The sequence below is a fragment of the Aaosphaeria arxii genome (genome assembly GCF_010015735.1).
Source record: "Aaosphaeria arxii CBS 175.79 unplaced genomic scaffold BU24scaffold_11, whole genome shotgun sequence".
Lineage (NCBI taxonomy): Eukaryota > Fungi > Ascomycota > Dothideomycetes > Pleosporales > Aaosphaeria > Aaosphaeria arxii.
In genome coordinates, this window is record NW_022983484.1 from 467927 (window position 1) to 481870 (window position 13944).

The 13944-nt window shown below is 52.0% G+C and overlaps 6 protein-coding genes across 6 annotated transcripts; 4 read left to right on the forward strand and 2 right to left on the reverse strand.

The window, feature by feature from the left end:
* The first annotated feature begins 577 nt into the window (after nt 1-577).
* Nucleotides 578-3006, forward strand: BU24DRAFT_427548 (uncharacterized protein). The gene is made up of 4 exons (XM_033529252.1): nt 578-879; nt 1156-1398; nt 1480-1963; nt 2021-3006. The coding sequence occupies exons 1-4, from the start codon at nt 737-739 to the stop codon at nt 2735-2737; spliced, it is 1587 nt and encodes a 528-aa protein (XP_033378756.1). The 5' UTR covers nt 578-736; the 3' UTR covers nt 2738-3006.
* A 113-nt stretch (nt 3007-3119) lies between these two features.
* BU24DRAFT_427550 (alpha/beta-hydrolase) lies at nt 3120-4726 on the forward strand. Its single transcript, XM_033529253.1, has one exon. It carries the CDS (start codon nt 3291-3293, stop codon nt 4269-4271), a length of 981 nt encoding a protein of 326 aa, XP_033378757.1. The 5' UTR covers nt 3120-3290; the 3' UTR covers nt 4272-4726.
* Nucleotides 4416-6204, reverse strand: BU24DRAFT_58087 (ribosomal protein L1). The gene is made up of 3 exons (XM_033534424.1): nt 6043-6204; nt 5490-5991; nt 4416-5440 (listed from the first exon to the last, which is right to left on the reverse strand). The coding sequence occupies exons 2-3, from the start codon at nt 5810-5812 to the stop codon at nt 4561-4563; spliced, it is 1203 nt and encodes a 400-aa protein (XP_033378758.1). The 5' UTR covers nt 5813-5991; nt 6043-6204; the 3' UTR covers nt 4416-4560.
* A 2686-nt stretch (nt 6205-8890) lies between these two features.
* BU24DRAFT_356440 (uncharacterized protein) lies at nt 8891-10494 on the forward strand (the record flags this gene model as incomplete). The annotated part of the gene is made up of 2 exons (XM_033523901.1): nt 8891-10414; nt 10465-10494. 2 exons carry the CDS (start codon nt 8891-8893, stop codon nt 10492-10494), a joined length of 1554 nt encoding a protein of 517 aa, XP_033378759.1.
* A 146-nt stretch (nt 10495-10640) lies between these two features.
* On the forward strand, nt 10641-11424 carry BU24DRAFT_58171 (uncharacterized protein). The gene has a single exon (XM_033534426.1). It carries the CDS (start codon nt 10822-10824, stop codon nt 11236-11238), a length of 417 nt encoding a protein of 138 aa, XP_033378760.1. The 5' UTR covers nt 10641-10821; the 3' UTR covers nt 11239-11424.
* Nucleotides 11425-12584: 1160 nt separating this feature from the next.
* Nucleotides 12585-13925, reverse strand: BU24DRAFT_58258 (ubiquitin-domain-containing protein). The gene is made up of 5 exons (XM_033534427.1): nt 13740-13925; nt 13336-13522; nt 13143-13163; nt 13053-13085; nt 12585-12755 (listed from the first exon to the last, which is right to left on the reverse strand). The coding sequence occupies exons 1-5, from the start codon at nt 13759-13761 to the stop codon at nt 12677-12679; spliced, it is 342 nt and encodes a 113-aa protein (XP_033378761.1). The 5' UTR covers nt 13762-13925; the 3' UTR covers nt 12585-12676.
* Nucleotides 13926-13944: the final 19 nt, after the last annotated feature.

The following is a 13944-nucleotide window of genomic DNA, read 5'->3' on the forward strand; positions in this document are numbered from 1 at the left end:
CTGCAAGATAGCTATGTCTTTTCGCCATTTGGCGGGTTTGATAGACTTTTGTACCATGTTGTCTAAACCTATTGGACAGACTTGAGCACACTATCTTTTAACGACATAATGAATGATAATAATATGTATTGTATTGTGGCTCGATCACATCGTGGCGTCGGCTTGAAGATGCGGCGTCACACTCTTGACCATTGAACGCCGCCTGGATAGGAACGGGTTGATTGCTATTGAACGAGCTGATACGACAACGAATCAACCTGATGATATAAGAAGAGACGCCCGCATGAAGTGTATGGCTGCGACTACATAGTCGTGAGGTACAAGCATCAATTGGCATACTGAATTGGTTTCGCGTATGCCCCTCTTTTCTCCTTCGGGATCGCGCGGAGGCTGCTCCAACGTCATTCATGCTTGTGGGTCACTATCAGTCCACCCCAAAAATAAGCGGTGCAGCCTCATCACAACACTCAAGTCAAGCTATGTCAATCCCTAGTGGGAATCCTTGGAGTACTTAAATACCCCAGGGTCCTCTTCAGTTGCCTTGTTCCTCCCGTTTCATTTCATCTCGTTGCGCTGATTGTGTTACTTCGTTTCTTTCTTTTGTTCGCAGACTCTCCACTCCTCCTCCATCGTCCTACACCCAATTGAGTACCCCTAGAGCTCCAGCTAGCTCTGTTACCTGACTGACCGAAGAACTGGACTCGATTCGTACAACAATAGCAATTGCAAGCTCCTCATGTCTGCCTCAGCACTGTTAAAGAGCCGTGTCAGAAGACCGAGCTACCTTAAGAAGCTTGCGAAAGCTGAGGACCTGCTGCACCATTTCCCCAATGGCGCTTATATCGGTTGGAGTGGCTTCACAGGCGTTGGATATCCTAAGTATGACAAACCTACTATTTCTCAACCTACTGTGCATCCTCCCTACATGCACACAGATAATTTCGACACCTGGGAAGCCCCTTTCGGCCCCTTGAGTTGCAAGTTTGAAATTGTCTGAATTCCTTCCCGAGGGCGAACGGAGCATTGGAACAGCATGAGATCCACAATTCCTACCATCTATGCACGTCCGAGCTTGACCCGAGCTGCACACCCCCATTGTTTTTCCCTACCGTAACAGCCACAAATCACCCGCCACTAACGCGTAGTTCACCTCAGGAAAATCCCCACCGCACTAGCCGACCATGTCGAGAAGAATGGACTGCAGGGACAGCTCAAGTACAATCTGTTCGTTGGAGCTTCGTCGGGTGCGGAGACGGAGAACAGATGGGCGCGACTCAACATGATCGAGAGGCGGTCTCCGCATCAGGTGGGCAAGGAGATTGCAAAGGGTATCAATAATGGAAACATCAAGTTCTTCGACAAGCATCTTAGTATGTTTCCCGTGGATTTGATGTACGGGTAAGTATTTGGAGTTCTTTTCATGGAGAATTTGCCCCTTGTGGGTGCATGCATAGTGTATTAATGCTAACATATGATTAGTTTCTATACTCTCAACAAGCCAAACAACAAACTCGACGTCACCATCGTCGAAGCCAGTGCCATCACTGAAGATGGTGGTATCATCCCAGGAGCATCTGTCGGAGCCTCGCCAGAACTCATCCAAATGGCCGACAAGATCATCATCGAAGTCAACACTGCTGCTCCATCTTTTGAGGGCCTCCACGACATCACCATGACCGACCTCCCACCCCGCCGCAAGCCTTACCTCGTCATGAGCCCCGAGGATAGGATTGGAACGCCTCACATTCCCGTCGACCCTGAGAAAGTGGTCGCCATTGTGGAATCCGATTACCCTGACCAGACGCAACCCAATGCACCTGAGGATGACACCTCACGAGCAATTGCATCTAACTTGATTGAGTTCTTGAAGCACGAGGTCAACCATGGCAGACTTCCCCAGAATCTTCTCCCCATCCAGTCTGGCATTGGCAACATCGCCAACGCCGTCGTCGGTGGCCTTGCCGTAAGTTCCTTCTCCCCTAATTTCCACAAACCCCTATGATACTGACTCAACCCATAGTCCGGCGGAGCCAACTTCAAGAACCTTCGCGTCTGGACCGAAGTCCTCCAAGACTCCTTCCTCGACCTCTTCGACTCCGGCAACCTCGACTTCGCCACCGCAACCTCGATCCGCTTCTCCCCCGACGGCTTCCACCGCTTCTACGACAACTGGGACCAATACGCACCCAAACTCCTCCTCCGCTCGCAGCAAGTCTCCAACTCCCCCGAAATCATCCGCCGCCTCGGCGTAATCGGCATGAACACCCCCGTCGAAGTCGACATCTACGCGCACGCCAACTCCACCTGCGTAATGGGCTCCCGCATGCTCAACGGCCTCGGCGGCTCCGCCGACTTCCTCCGCTCCGCAAAGTACTCCATCATGCACACGCCGTCCACCCGCCCCTCCAAAACCGACCCCACGGGCGTCTCCTGCATCGTCCCCATGTGCACGCACATCGACCAGACCGAGCACGACCTCGACGTCATCGTCACCGAGCAGGGTCTCGCAGACGTGCGTGGTCTCTCCCCCCGCGAGCGTGCGCGTGTGATCATCGAGAAGTGCGCGCATCCGGATTACAAGCCGATATTGCAGGATTACTTCGACAAGGCGGAGTTTGAGTGCTTGAGGAAGGGGTGGGGCCACGAGCCGCATTTGTTGTGGAATAGCTTCGATATGCATAGGCATTTGAATGAGCACGGGACGATGAAGCTGCCGAAGTGGGATTATAAGTCGTAGGGGGGATGCAGACGCGCGACGATTATACGTATGAATGGTTACATCTCTGTTCAATAGAGTAGGTATATTAAAAAGCCAAAAATATAGCTGACTATAATTCACACATGCATATATCCATGTCATGTTATATATGATAACGATTTTCCTTAACCGTGCAGAGATTCGACCACCACAACTTCCCTATAATGCTTATAGAAATCAATAATGTCGTACAGAATTCCCCATTTTTCTCAACATTTGATAGCTAGAATGGAATAATGCAAATAGTCTCATGTAAATTTCCCAAGTCCATTCTCTCAAAGACATGCTTGATAGCTTGAGCACAGACCGCCGGAACAACCTAAGTCCCCAGCTGACGTCTTCGACAACATCCGAGTACCTACACTCGACATCATCATCACTCGCCACGGCCCACATCTCAAGACTCGGACTCGAACCGTCCAAAATCACGAACATCGAGCTCTCTCTGAAGCGAGAAAGGAGACTCCAGTGCCTCTAGCAACAACCACGCTCTGCGAACAACCCGTCGCCTTTGCGCGCAACCAAACAAACAATGGCCCCCCTAACCGCAACAACCCTCCTCGCCCTCCTCCCAACCGCCCTCCTCGCAACACCCACCCCGAAAACCTACCAACCTTCCGACCCCCTCCCCCTCGTAATCTGGCACGGCCTAGGCGACAACTACAAAGCCGACGGCCTGCGCTCGGTTGGGGACCTCGCCGAATCCATCAACCCAGGAACATTCATCTACTACGTGCGCCTCGACCCCTCCGCAGACTCCGACCGCACCGCGACCTTCCTCGGCAACCTCACCCTCCAACTCTCCCAAGTCTGCTCGGACATCGCATCCCATCCCATCCTCTCCACCGCCCCCGCCATCAACGCGCTCGGTTTCTCCCAGGGCGGACAGTTCCTACGCGGGTACGTCGAGCGCTGCAACACACCGCCCGTCCACAACCTCGTCACCTTCGGCAGCCAGCACAACGGCATCGCGAAGTACCAGGAGTGCGGGCCCTCCGACTGGCTCTGCAAGACGTGGGTCGGACTCTTGAAGGGAAACACATGGTCGAACTACGTGCAATCGCGACTCGTCCCCGCGCAGTATTTCCGTAGCGTGGATGAGGGGACCGGCGACGCGAGTGAGGAGTACCTCGAGTACTCGAACTTCCTCGCGGATGTGAATAACGAGCGCAGCGTCAAGAATCAAACGTATGGAGAGAATGTTGCAAGGTTGAATAAGTTCGCGATGTATGTTTTCGAGGACGACGAGACGGTTTTCCCGAAGGAGACGGGGTGGTTTTCGCAGGTCAATGCGACGAGTGGGGAGGTGGTGGGGTTGAGGGAGAGGAGGATTTATAAGGAGGATTGGATTGGGTTGAGGAAGCTTGATGAGAAGGGTGGGTTGGTGTTTAAGACGACGAAGGGGAGGCATATGGAGTTGGGGGATAAGGTGCTGACGGATGCGTTTAGGGAGTTCTTTTCGCCTGAGGGCAAGGAGAACGAGGACAAGGTGGAGGAGGTCATGGAGTTGTAGTTTGGGTTTGTGGCAGATATATGTATATTTTTCTATGGTAGGAGTCGTTCGTTGGGGAAGGTCAATCAAAACCCTAGTATAGCGCTTTTATTCGAGATACCCAGCAAAACAAGGAAGAAGAAGCAAAATGCAAGAACAGAAGCAGAAGCAGGGTTTGAAACTCCGTGAGAAGAAGAATAGGTCGTCAGAAATGGTGTGTCCCTCAACGCCGTGGTGTGATAAAATCTCATGATGACTATGCTGCTATGTGTAGTAGTAGTGGAGGAAGCGGAGGGGGAGGTAGAGGATATCATGCAATCAACGGCGTCTGGACCGACTTCAACGCATCCTGCTTCAGCTTCTTCCGGCTCGCCTTGCTGATGCTGCGGGACTCCTTGTCCTTGGCAGAGTCCTTCGCCTTGGACTTCTTGGCCGCGGCGAACTGTTCCCTGCGCTCGGCGAGCTCGTCGTCGTCGAGCAGCTCTTCCTCCCACGCATCCCACTTCCTCTTCTTCTCGCTGGGGCCGACCTCCTTGGGCGCGGGCTTCCACGGCTCCTCGAGCACCTGCGCCTCGTTGGCCCAGAGCTCGTCGGCGAGCCAGATGGGCAGCGCCATGGTGGCCGGGCCCTTGATGTGGAGCGCGCGGACGTTGCGCCAGCCGTTGGTGACGAACTTGGCGACGACGGCGGAGACGGCGGCTTCGATGTTCTCCTGGATCTGCTGGGGCTGCTGGGAGAGCTTTCCGACGCGGATGGAGGTGGTGGCCGAGGGGCTGAGGTGGACGTACGTGCTCGACAGCGCGGACTCGATCTCCTTGGCGACGTCCTCGGGTTTCTTCGCGACGTACTTCCTCTTGCCGTCCTTGTCTTTGGGGGTCTGCACGGAGAGCGTGACGGGGACGGGCCGCTTGCCTTTGCCCTTGTAGAATGTGCTGCCGAGGACTTTGCTGAGGTTGTCGGTCACGCGGTCGTCCGCGAGGAAGAGGTCGTACTCGGCGAGGAGCTGGCGGCGTGTCTCGTAGGTCTTGTACTTCTTCTTGAGTTTGTCGACGCCGATTACTCGGTGGACTTTGGCGCGGACGTCCTCCGGGAAGGCATCGGCTGCGACGATGTTCTTGTACTCGCGCTGGGGATCTGCGACGATGAGGCAGATGCGGATCTCGCTGGGCTGGATGGTGTGGGGAAGTGCGCTGCGGGACATGTTAATATGTGGCTGGAAATCTGGTACGGCAAACCTACATCTTGTTCGGCCTCAGTCTGTTGTTATCCTTGACATGCTGCTTGGTGGTGAGGTTGAGGAAAATGGCAGCGTCGCTCGTCTCCGGCTCGTCTTCGTCGGCTGCAAGGTTCTTCTTGCTCGCCTTCTCCTCCTTCTCCTGGGCATGCTTCTTCATGTGCGCAATGAGTGCAGTGGCTGCACGCTCGACTTGCGCCGGGTCGAGTTGGTACGGTGTGCCATTGGAAACCTTGCTGGTGAGCGGTGCCTCGGGTTTCGATTTGGCGACACTGGTCTCCGACTTCTTGGGGGTATCCGTCTTCTTTGCTTGCTTTGATCTGGCCATGGTTGTGTGTGTGTGTTGTAGGGTTCTGGTCAATGGTCACTGGCTGCTGCTGCTGCACGGCTGTTGTCTCGATGAACTTTTTTTTGCAGACTAGGGTCCTCAGACCCCGGCTTGCGGCGATACCATTTTCCGCGGCCCCGCGCTTGTCTTCCTTCCTGATCGGGAAGAATTGCAGCCGTCTGCCAGCCAATCAGCGCGCGTTGCAGCTCAACAGCCTTACCTTGCATTACCTCGTAGTATACTATTCGATGTAGGCGCGAACTCCCTCGAGGCGGGTCGAAGAAACCGAATATAATATATCTCTTCTCCTGTTCTAATGTTATTATAGTACTTTGTGCCTGTTCTATCCCGTCTATCTGACTGTGTCGCGCCGGGTACTTGTAGCGCGAAACCTTGGGGCTGAGAGCAGCGTTCATCCTAGAGAATTGGCAGGGCCGTAAGAAGTCGCGCGTCGGCGACACATTCAAGTAGGATTCGTAGACTGTACTGTCTGCATCAGCATACGATTCTGAAGAGCGCATGGTTCAGTATATCCATAGTGAAGCGTCCTTCTCTAGTACCAGTTCATTAGATAAGTGTCTCTGCAGCGGGGTTGGCAAGGTTCCCAGCGCAGGGGCGGCGGTAGGGTTTGACGGCGATGAATTCAGACGTCGCGCCCTCTGGGGGAGATATGTGACGACATGTGTACATTGATGACAAGACAGAGAACCTTCTAAATGGTTTGCTTGTTCCAATGGCTCGTCGTGCAGTAGATCAGACGAATACCTTTCACAAGCTGCAGCAAGCATTCTTCCGTAACGGGAAAGATTAGTTTCCCGCGGCGGCCAGCCAATCAACACGTTGTATTTCAACGACACGACCAAAAGCGACCAACCGCCAATTGTCCCGTCACAGGCTCCCGTCCGAACAGAAGCCATTCACATTCAATTGCAACAGGCACGACTTATATTGAACAGCCCCCGTCAAGCATACGCGCACCAGCGCAGCACAGCATGGCCCCGCGCCAGTTACACGATTGTCGATGCTGAAACCCGTTGTCGCGAATCCCCCTCTCGCTCCACGACCATTGCGCGAAAGCACAGGCAGCCGAACAAAGTGGAGAGGATTAATACAAGTTTACTTGCTTAGCAGGAAGGGCCCGTTCGGTGGTCCAACGCAACGCAACGCAAAGAGACCCAGCCCCGAATGCAAGCCATTTCCGAGGTCTTTGTCTTTGCTTACAGTAACTTACTCTGTACGTAGTGTTGGAGTTAGACTACATGGAGTTCTCCATACATGCATGCAACAGAAATTTTTCTTTTTCTTGTCTTTTTGTGTAGAGGCGTGATGCTGTATGCTGCTTAGGGAGCATCCATGTCCCACCACCTTTTTTTGCGTCCGACATTTTGGGCACGATTGAAAGACATCTGGGGACGAATTTGTGCACATACAGTACACAAATGTTTTAGACGAGATGCAGAGTGAGATTTCGGGTGTCAGCAGGGCGGTGCTCGGGAGGGGCCAGTACGAGGACGTAATGAGCGAGAAGATGCAGGCTGCCGTCAGGGAAACGGGAGAGTACATGATGAAGTCGTTGTCAAGTAATATTTCGTATAGGTTTCCTCGATTGCAATGATCTGGCGCTAGCTGGACAAAGAAACCACACCGACAATGCGACTATTCCCAAGGTAGAGCTCGTATACGAAGTAGTCAATTCAAGAATTTGTTTAAGCTGTAGGGTACACAGCAGTTACGGGGATTCGCTAATTGAACGTGATGGCGTAAGAGACGAGAGACAATAGAGACAAGAGGAGGGGTTGGGAAGCGGGTCAATTGAGGACAGACAACCAACTCACTAATTACATTACTGACTGGGTCTGCAGGATGCCGAGCGAATGACAAGCATGACGGGAAACAGGAGAGGAACATTTGTTCCATCACAGGGCAGAAGCGAACCATAATTACCTGCTTGCCTGCCCTTGTTCTTGTTCCTGTGCTTTTATTGTGCTATTGTGCACGAGCACGGGTCCGTCTGGGATTCGTGTGTGAAGGGTTCTAGACATGGGCGCGCGTGTGCGTGTAATCGGTGTAGTCACTCAACTCCTAAGATGGATACCTCGTAGAAACATTCAAAGAGATCGAGTGAGACAAAGAGGGGAATACTGGAATGAAAAATATAATTATTATTCTCATCGATACGTGACTGATTGACTTACCATTGAGTAGACTGGGGAGGAGGATATTTGCCCATTTACCTAGTTAACATCCGGTGACCGACTACTGCGAGTAACTACTCTGCTAGCCGGTGAGGGGAAAGCTAGGAAGAGAATATGCAATAGCAATACGTAGGAAAGAACCATGACGTGAATGGATAATCGTCATGTAGACAGATGTCCTGCAGAGAGAATCGATTGAGTCGAATTGGATTGAATTGACTTGTGTCTGAGGTGTGAGTGTGTATCTTTGTCTTGGGGTCTTCTTATATATAATCAACGCAGGATAGGATGGACTTTAATAGTACTCCGTAGTTGAGAAGGTTAATTAATAGTTAATTCGAACAAGGAGTAGAGTAGAAGAGTAATAGTAAGTGGAGGGTAGAGTAATGTGAATAGTAATAGGGCACGGTTGAAGTCGCGTCTCTCGAATGTGGTAGGCGAAGAAATCTCCACCCATTCTGGCACGGCACCTTCCCAGCACGACCGCGCCTGACCTTCACACACACGTAACCGCGTTTCTCCACCTACCACCACCACCTACCACCTTACCACCTAACCTCCTCTCCTCCCACAGACCTCACCTCATGGGCCTAATACTCGCGGCCACTTCTCTCTGACCTCTCTCCTTCTCATCCTCACACTTCTTCTTCTCTCTCTATACACCTTACCGACTGCGAGTTCATCCAGCCGTCGCTCGCCATCCGGCTGTCCGCTTCTCTCCTACCTCGCTCTCTTCTCTCTCTACCGACGTCTGCTGGTCCCTCACCCACACGACACGCCCGCTGCGCGTCGAAAAGACTTCGCTTTATTCCTCCTACCTAACCCCTCTCCAGTCATGAATTCTCCAGGTGGTTCTGCACCACAATCGCTCGTGGGAGGAAGCATGGAGAGGTCACCCGAGCAGACCAAGAAGCCCTCGCTGCTGCCGGCCTTCGAACCCCTCTCGTCTTCACCCTTCCCGCGTCCACAGTCTGCCAAACGCAAATATAACGAGGACTCGCCTTCTTACCCAAAGCAGCAGCTCAAGTACTATCCCACGCCAGTACCGACTTCTTCAACTGGCATCTTTCCTTCCTCCTCTCCTCAGCATTCGCGTGCAGGCCTGGCCCAGACCATCTCGGCCCTATCAGAGCGTGTCCCTCTGGGAGACGTACCTTCCCTCGACCTGCCTGCCAATGGTGACATTGTCCGCATGGGAAGGTCTTCCAATTCTTCCGACTATCAGCTCTCTGCCAATCGCCTCATCTCTCGTGTTCACGTTCAGGCTGCGTATCACGGTCCCAACGCGTCGTGCCCACACGGATTCGTCGAGGTTGAATGCTTGGGTTGGAATGGTGCTAAGATCCACTGCAAAGGGCATGTTTACGAGCTATGCAAAGGCGAGACGTATGTGTCGGAGAATCCAGATTCGGAAATCATGCTGGATGTACAGGATGCTCGAGTCATGATCTTGTGGCCGACCAATGCAGGAAGGGCTGTGAATGGAACTTGGGATTCCGAGGACGATATATCGCCAACCCGTCGCCCTGCCATGGACCAACTCGCATCCAGCCCTCCCGTCATCCCTCGCTCGCCCGTGTCCCAGTCTCCCATTCGCCAACCTAACTTCATGGGGTTGGGAGCTCCCATCGCCCCTGCTCAATCCCCCGCGCCCGTTCGAATCTTCGAGGATGATGAGGAAGCAGGAGGTGTCCGTCTTGAGCCCACCCCAGATAGTCCTACTCCTGCCGAGGCTACCTTCATTCGCACCACTCCTACACGCTCTTCTGTGGCTCCAGGCTCGGCCGTCAAAGATTCTAGGTCGAGTATCTTGTCGTCCTTTTCAGACGACTTCTCTGATAACGACGAGGAGAACGACCCTGTCGTCCACTCCTTCGGTCCATTCGGTGACAATCTCCTTCCTCGACTCGAGTCATTCAAGACGTCCACTCCGACTCAAGGGAGTGCTTCTGCTCAGCGACACCGCAAGGTTCTTCGACCATCCCCTTCTCCCAAGCGTCGCTCATTCACCGAGTCGATCCATTTCAAGGAATCGCCTATCAAGAATCATGTCATCAACCAGCTTGCTTTCTCGCGAGTTCACTCGATCCCGCTCTCACTCATTCACGGTAACCTTCCTGCCGAGTTAAGAGCTTGTGCCAACAAGCTTGTTGATGGTGACAAGACTCCAACGAAGAATGATCCTTCCCCATCCACTCTGCCACTCACCAAACAAGAACTCAAGTCGCTCATGGATACCATCCCTTGTGTTGGTGAAATCCCCCGCTCAGGCAAGGATGCTGCAGGCAAGGCTCTGGAGAACGAATTCTATTACGTCCCTGAAATGGATACGGACCCGATGAGGCGCGAGGCCGTCACGGGCAGCTTCCGTGGTACCGGTCTCAGAGCAGTCAGAAAACAGCACAAGGTACGTTCACAAGCTTTGCTTCCAAACTCATCTTTGCTAATATGATGCAGCAATATTACTGGAAGAAGCCGCGTGTTTAGAGACTACATCTCAACGTTTTAGCACACTCGCATGCTCCGAAGTCTCCTATCGATGACCATTCACGATTACAAGTCCATTGTAAACACCCATCCGACCTCTTATACAACAACCTGGTGGCTACCTGCCGGGGCCTCTCCCCACACCACCCCTTCTCACTGCATAGCGACGGAGTTTTTGTCGATACCACTGGCATACTATTTCCTCTTTTGTCTAGATCGACACCTTTTCATTTCACCATTTCACCCTTCTTTCCTTTTTTTCTCTTTGATTCTGTACCAGTACTGTCCAAAATCTCCAAGCCATCCCCTGGATTCATCATTGTCTCAATGCATTCAAGGTACAGGAGATTTTTTTGGGCCATCATGGTGCTTTCCTTGGTTTCCCATCTATTTTCATGCAACCTGCTTCCCTTATCTCATTCTCCTTTGCATCACCGTGTTATACGGAGCTATCCACGTCTACTGCGACCGCCCTCCTCGCAGATATGCACGCGTTCCTACCCGACATGCCTCGCGTATATGCCCATTGCTATCCATCGGAGGATATCACTGAACGGACATTCATGGTCTGGTTGGACTCATGAAGAGGAGGTAGGATTAGGCGCATTGAATTGGTTATGGAAAGGACTGCCCAGGCTCGCGTTCTCTACGCTGATAGAACTTCCTGTCAGGATACAGTCTGCTGTATTCAATTTCATCACGTACATGAGAAAGGATTATGCGCCCGAGGTTTTGCATTGGTGATCTTTTCGTTTTCCCTTCCTTCTCTCGAGTTTTCCTGCATCATCACACCACCCAGGGAGAGGAAAGGGCACGGCGGTATTGGAAAAAGTGGGAACAATGGTGTTATCTGTATTTGGCCAGCCGTTTTTTGAGGACATGAAAATGACAGTGTAGCAAAATTTTCCAAAAGAAGCCAATTTTCCGAAAAAATGACCCTATCCTTGCGCGTGCTCACCTCCCCCATCTGCGCGTGCTTGATCGCATATGTACCCCACACACGTGCATCTCACTGAATCGCGAGAAAAAAGAAAGAACCCTTACCCACAGTTAAGAAGCTGCGTGCCCCTGCCCCTCCCAACGAGATTCACGCCGTGGAAGAAAATAAAGAACTACCATGACGCGCCCCACCATTCATACATCCCACCCAACGCGCTCGCGTATGAGTCCTAAAGTGAACGACCAACAAAGCGAAAATGCCACACGCCAACATGCTCACACACTCACACACACTTCCCGCACAATAAAGGCGAAAAACCACGAAGAAAGGATACACCGGTCATGACCGATAAAGACAAAGGAAAGAAACTCGGCGAGATAAATGACAATCTTTTCTCCCATCTCTTCAAGGCCCCCCCGGACAGATTGGTCATACACATGCTTTATTTAATCTGAGGCGAGTTAAGACGAGAGGAGACGAGACGAGGACGGCAAGCAGGACTCGAGGCGAACATGGAAAACCCCGGCCAACTCGATGGCGAGTTGATTTGTTTCTTCAACCCTTTAGAATAGGTAAGGTAATTCTTACTCGTACCCATCATACTCGAACCTGTGAATGTGTACGTGGAAATGTAAATGTGAGATTTGTGTGAGATTGGGGGGGAAAAACAATGACGTCATGTGATACCGATACGAGTGTGGCGCGAAGGCACGTGACGTTCGCCCCACCAATTCGCCAGCTGGGTTTTTTTTTTTGCTGTCTGCGCCACTTTTGGGGGTTTCCGCCAGAGTTAGAAAGGACATATGTTTTTTTTTTGGGAGATACGTGGATCGGAGGTTGGGATGCGAGGGAATTGGGAAAGTAGGCGATAATTGAGAGATGAGGTGGGATTGGTGAAGGGAAAGAGGTATGTGTTTCTCCACAGCACGAGTTGTTAGTTATTCTTGGGAAGTGACTTCGAAGTGACTGGACTTTCTTTGCATGTTGCAGGTCGGTCGTTGTCTTTGCAGTCGACGAGAGTAGCGTCCATCGATCCGAAACATCGTCAACAGAATCCATCTAGCAAGGGACAAATGAGAACATAACACAAAGAAAGCAGAGGTCGGCGTGGTGTTTGGTTTTTTTTCTTTTTGATATTGAAAATTCGATTTCGTTATCTTGGTTTCTCGTTGCATGCAATCGTTGGATCCCTTTCCCCCTCTTCCCCTTTTTGTTATTTAAATGCCCTTTTCTCCCCGCCCTTCACAGCGCTTGGGGTGATAGAGAGCGAAAGAGGAGCAAAAGAAAAAAGCAAACAAGATAAGTCCGTCCGCCGTAAGAAGGACAAGAAAACGCCTTGATACCCGCCAGGAATTTGAGGAGGGGGCGAATAATCTATTTTAGCTTCTTCTTGGGGCGGAGCTGGTTGGTGTGTCCGCACTCTGTGAGGTAGTCATGTTAGTGGGATTGTCTTCAGGTTGGGGGGCTTGTAGGGTTTGGCGTACTCTTCTTGCGGCAGTTAACGGCACGCGGGGGAAGACGTGCGTCTATGAGGGAAGTTAGCGGTGCTCTTTTTCATCGGGTGCAAGTGAGTCAAAACATACAGCACTTGCGGCAGATCATCTTGTCGCAGTTGTACTTGGAGGCAAGGGCCTTGAGCGAGGGCTCGATGCTAAACAGTGGTGTGAGTATTTCCAAATCTCGTACACGGGTTCTTGGCAAGTCTTACATTCCACCACGGAGACGGAGCCTGTATAAATGTCAGTCATTATGTTCAAGAGGTTGATTCAGGTGATAGCGCAGTCGCTGCTCCGTCTGGCCATGCTTCCATACTGCTCAGGCAGTCATTTCTGACGTCCCACAATATTCCCGCCATGTCCAAGACGAAGAGCGATACCAAGCCATCAGATATGGGTACGTACACCAAGTGGAGGGTGGACTCCTTCTGGATGTTGTAGTCGGAGAGAGTGCGGCCATCCTCGAGCTGCTTTCCAGCGAAGATCAAACGCTGCTGGTCCGGGGGAATGCCCTCCTTATCTTGGATCTTGGACTTGACATTGTCGATGGTGTCGCTGGACTCCACCTCAAGGGTGATAGTCTTCCCGGTGACTATGAAAATAAAGTCAGCCTTTCAATATTCCTACAGACGCTTCCTGGAGATGATAGCAATGCGGATAGCCATCGTCGCTGTTGTTGTCGCCACAGAATCGAAGCGAAAATGCGAAATGATGCACGCGGGGGTTTCCTTCGACTGCTGTGGGTGTCGCGACAATGACGATTGGGATATCCGATAATGCATCCATCTGGATTATGGGTATGAACGTACGGGTCTTCACAAAGATCTGCATCTCGTCGGGTTGGCTGTGAACGGTCTGAAGATGAGAAGTCGAAGTTGAAGGCGAACCACGAATTCGTGTGAGAAGGTGCGCTGGTCTGTGCTTAGTGCGATTGCTTAGCGAGAGTTATGGCGCCAAACCCCGCCGCCCTCTTTGTGAGCGATGGTTCTGATCACCCAACTACTATTCGAACAC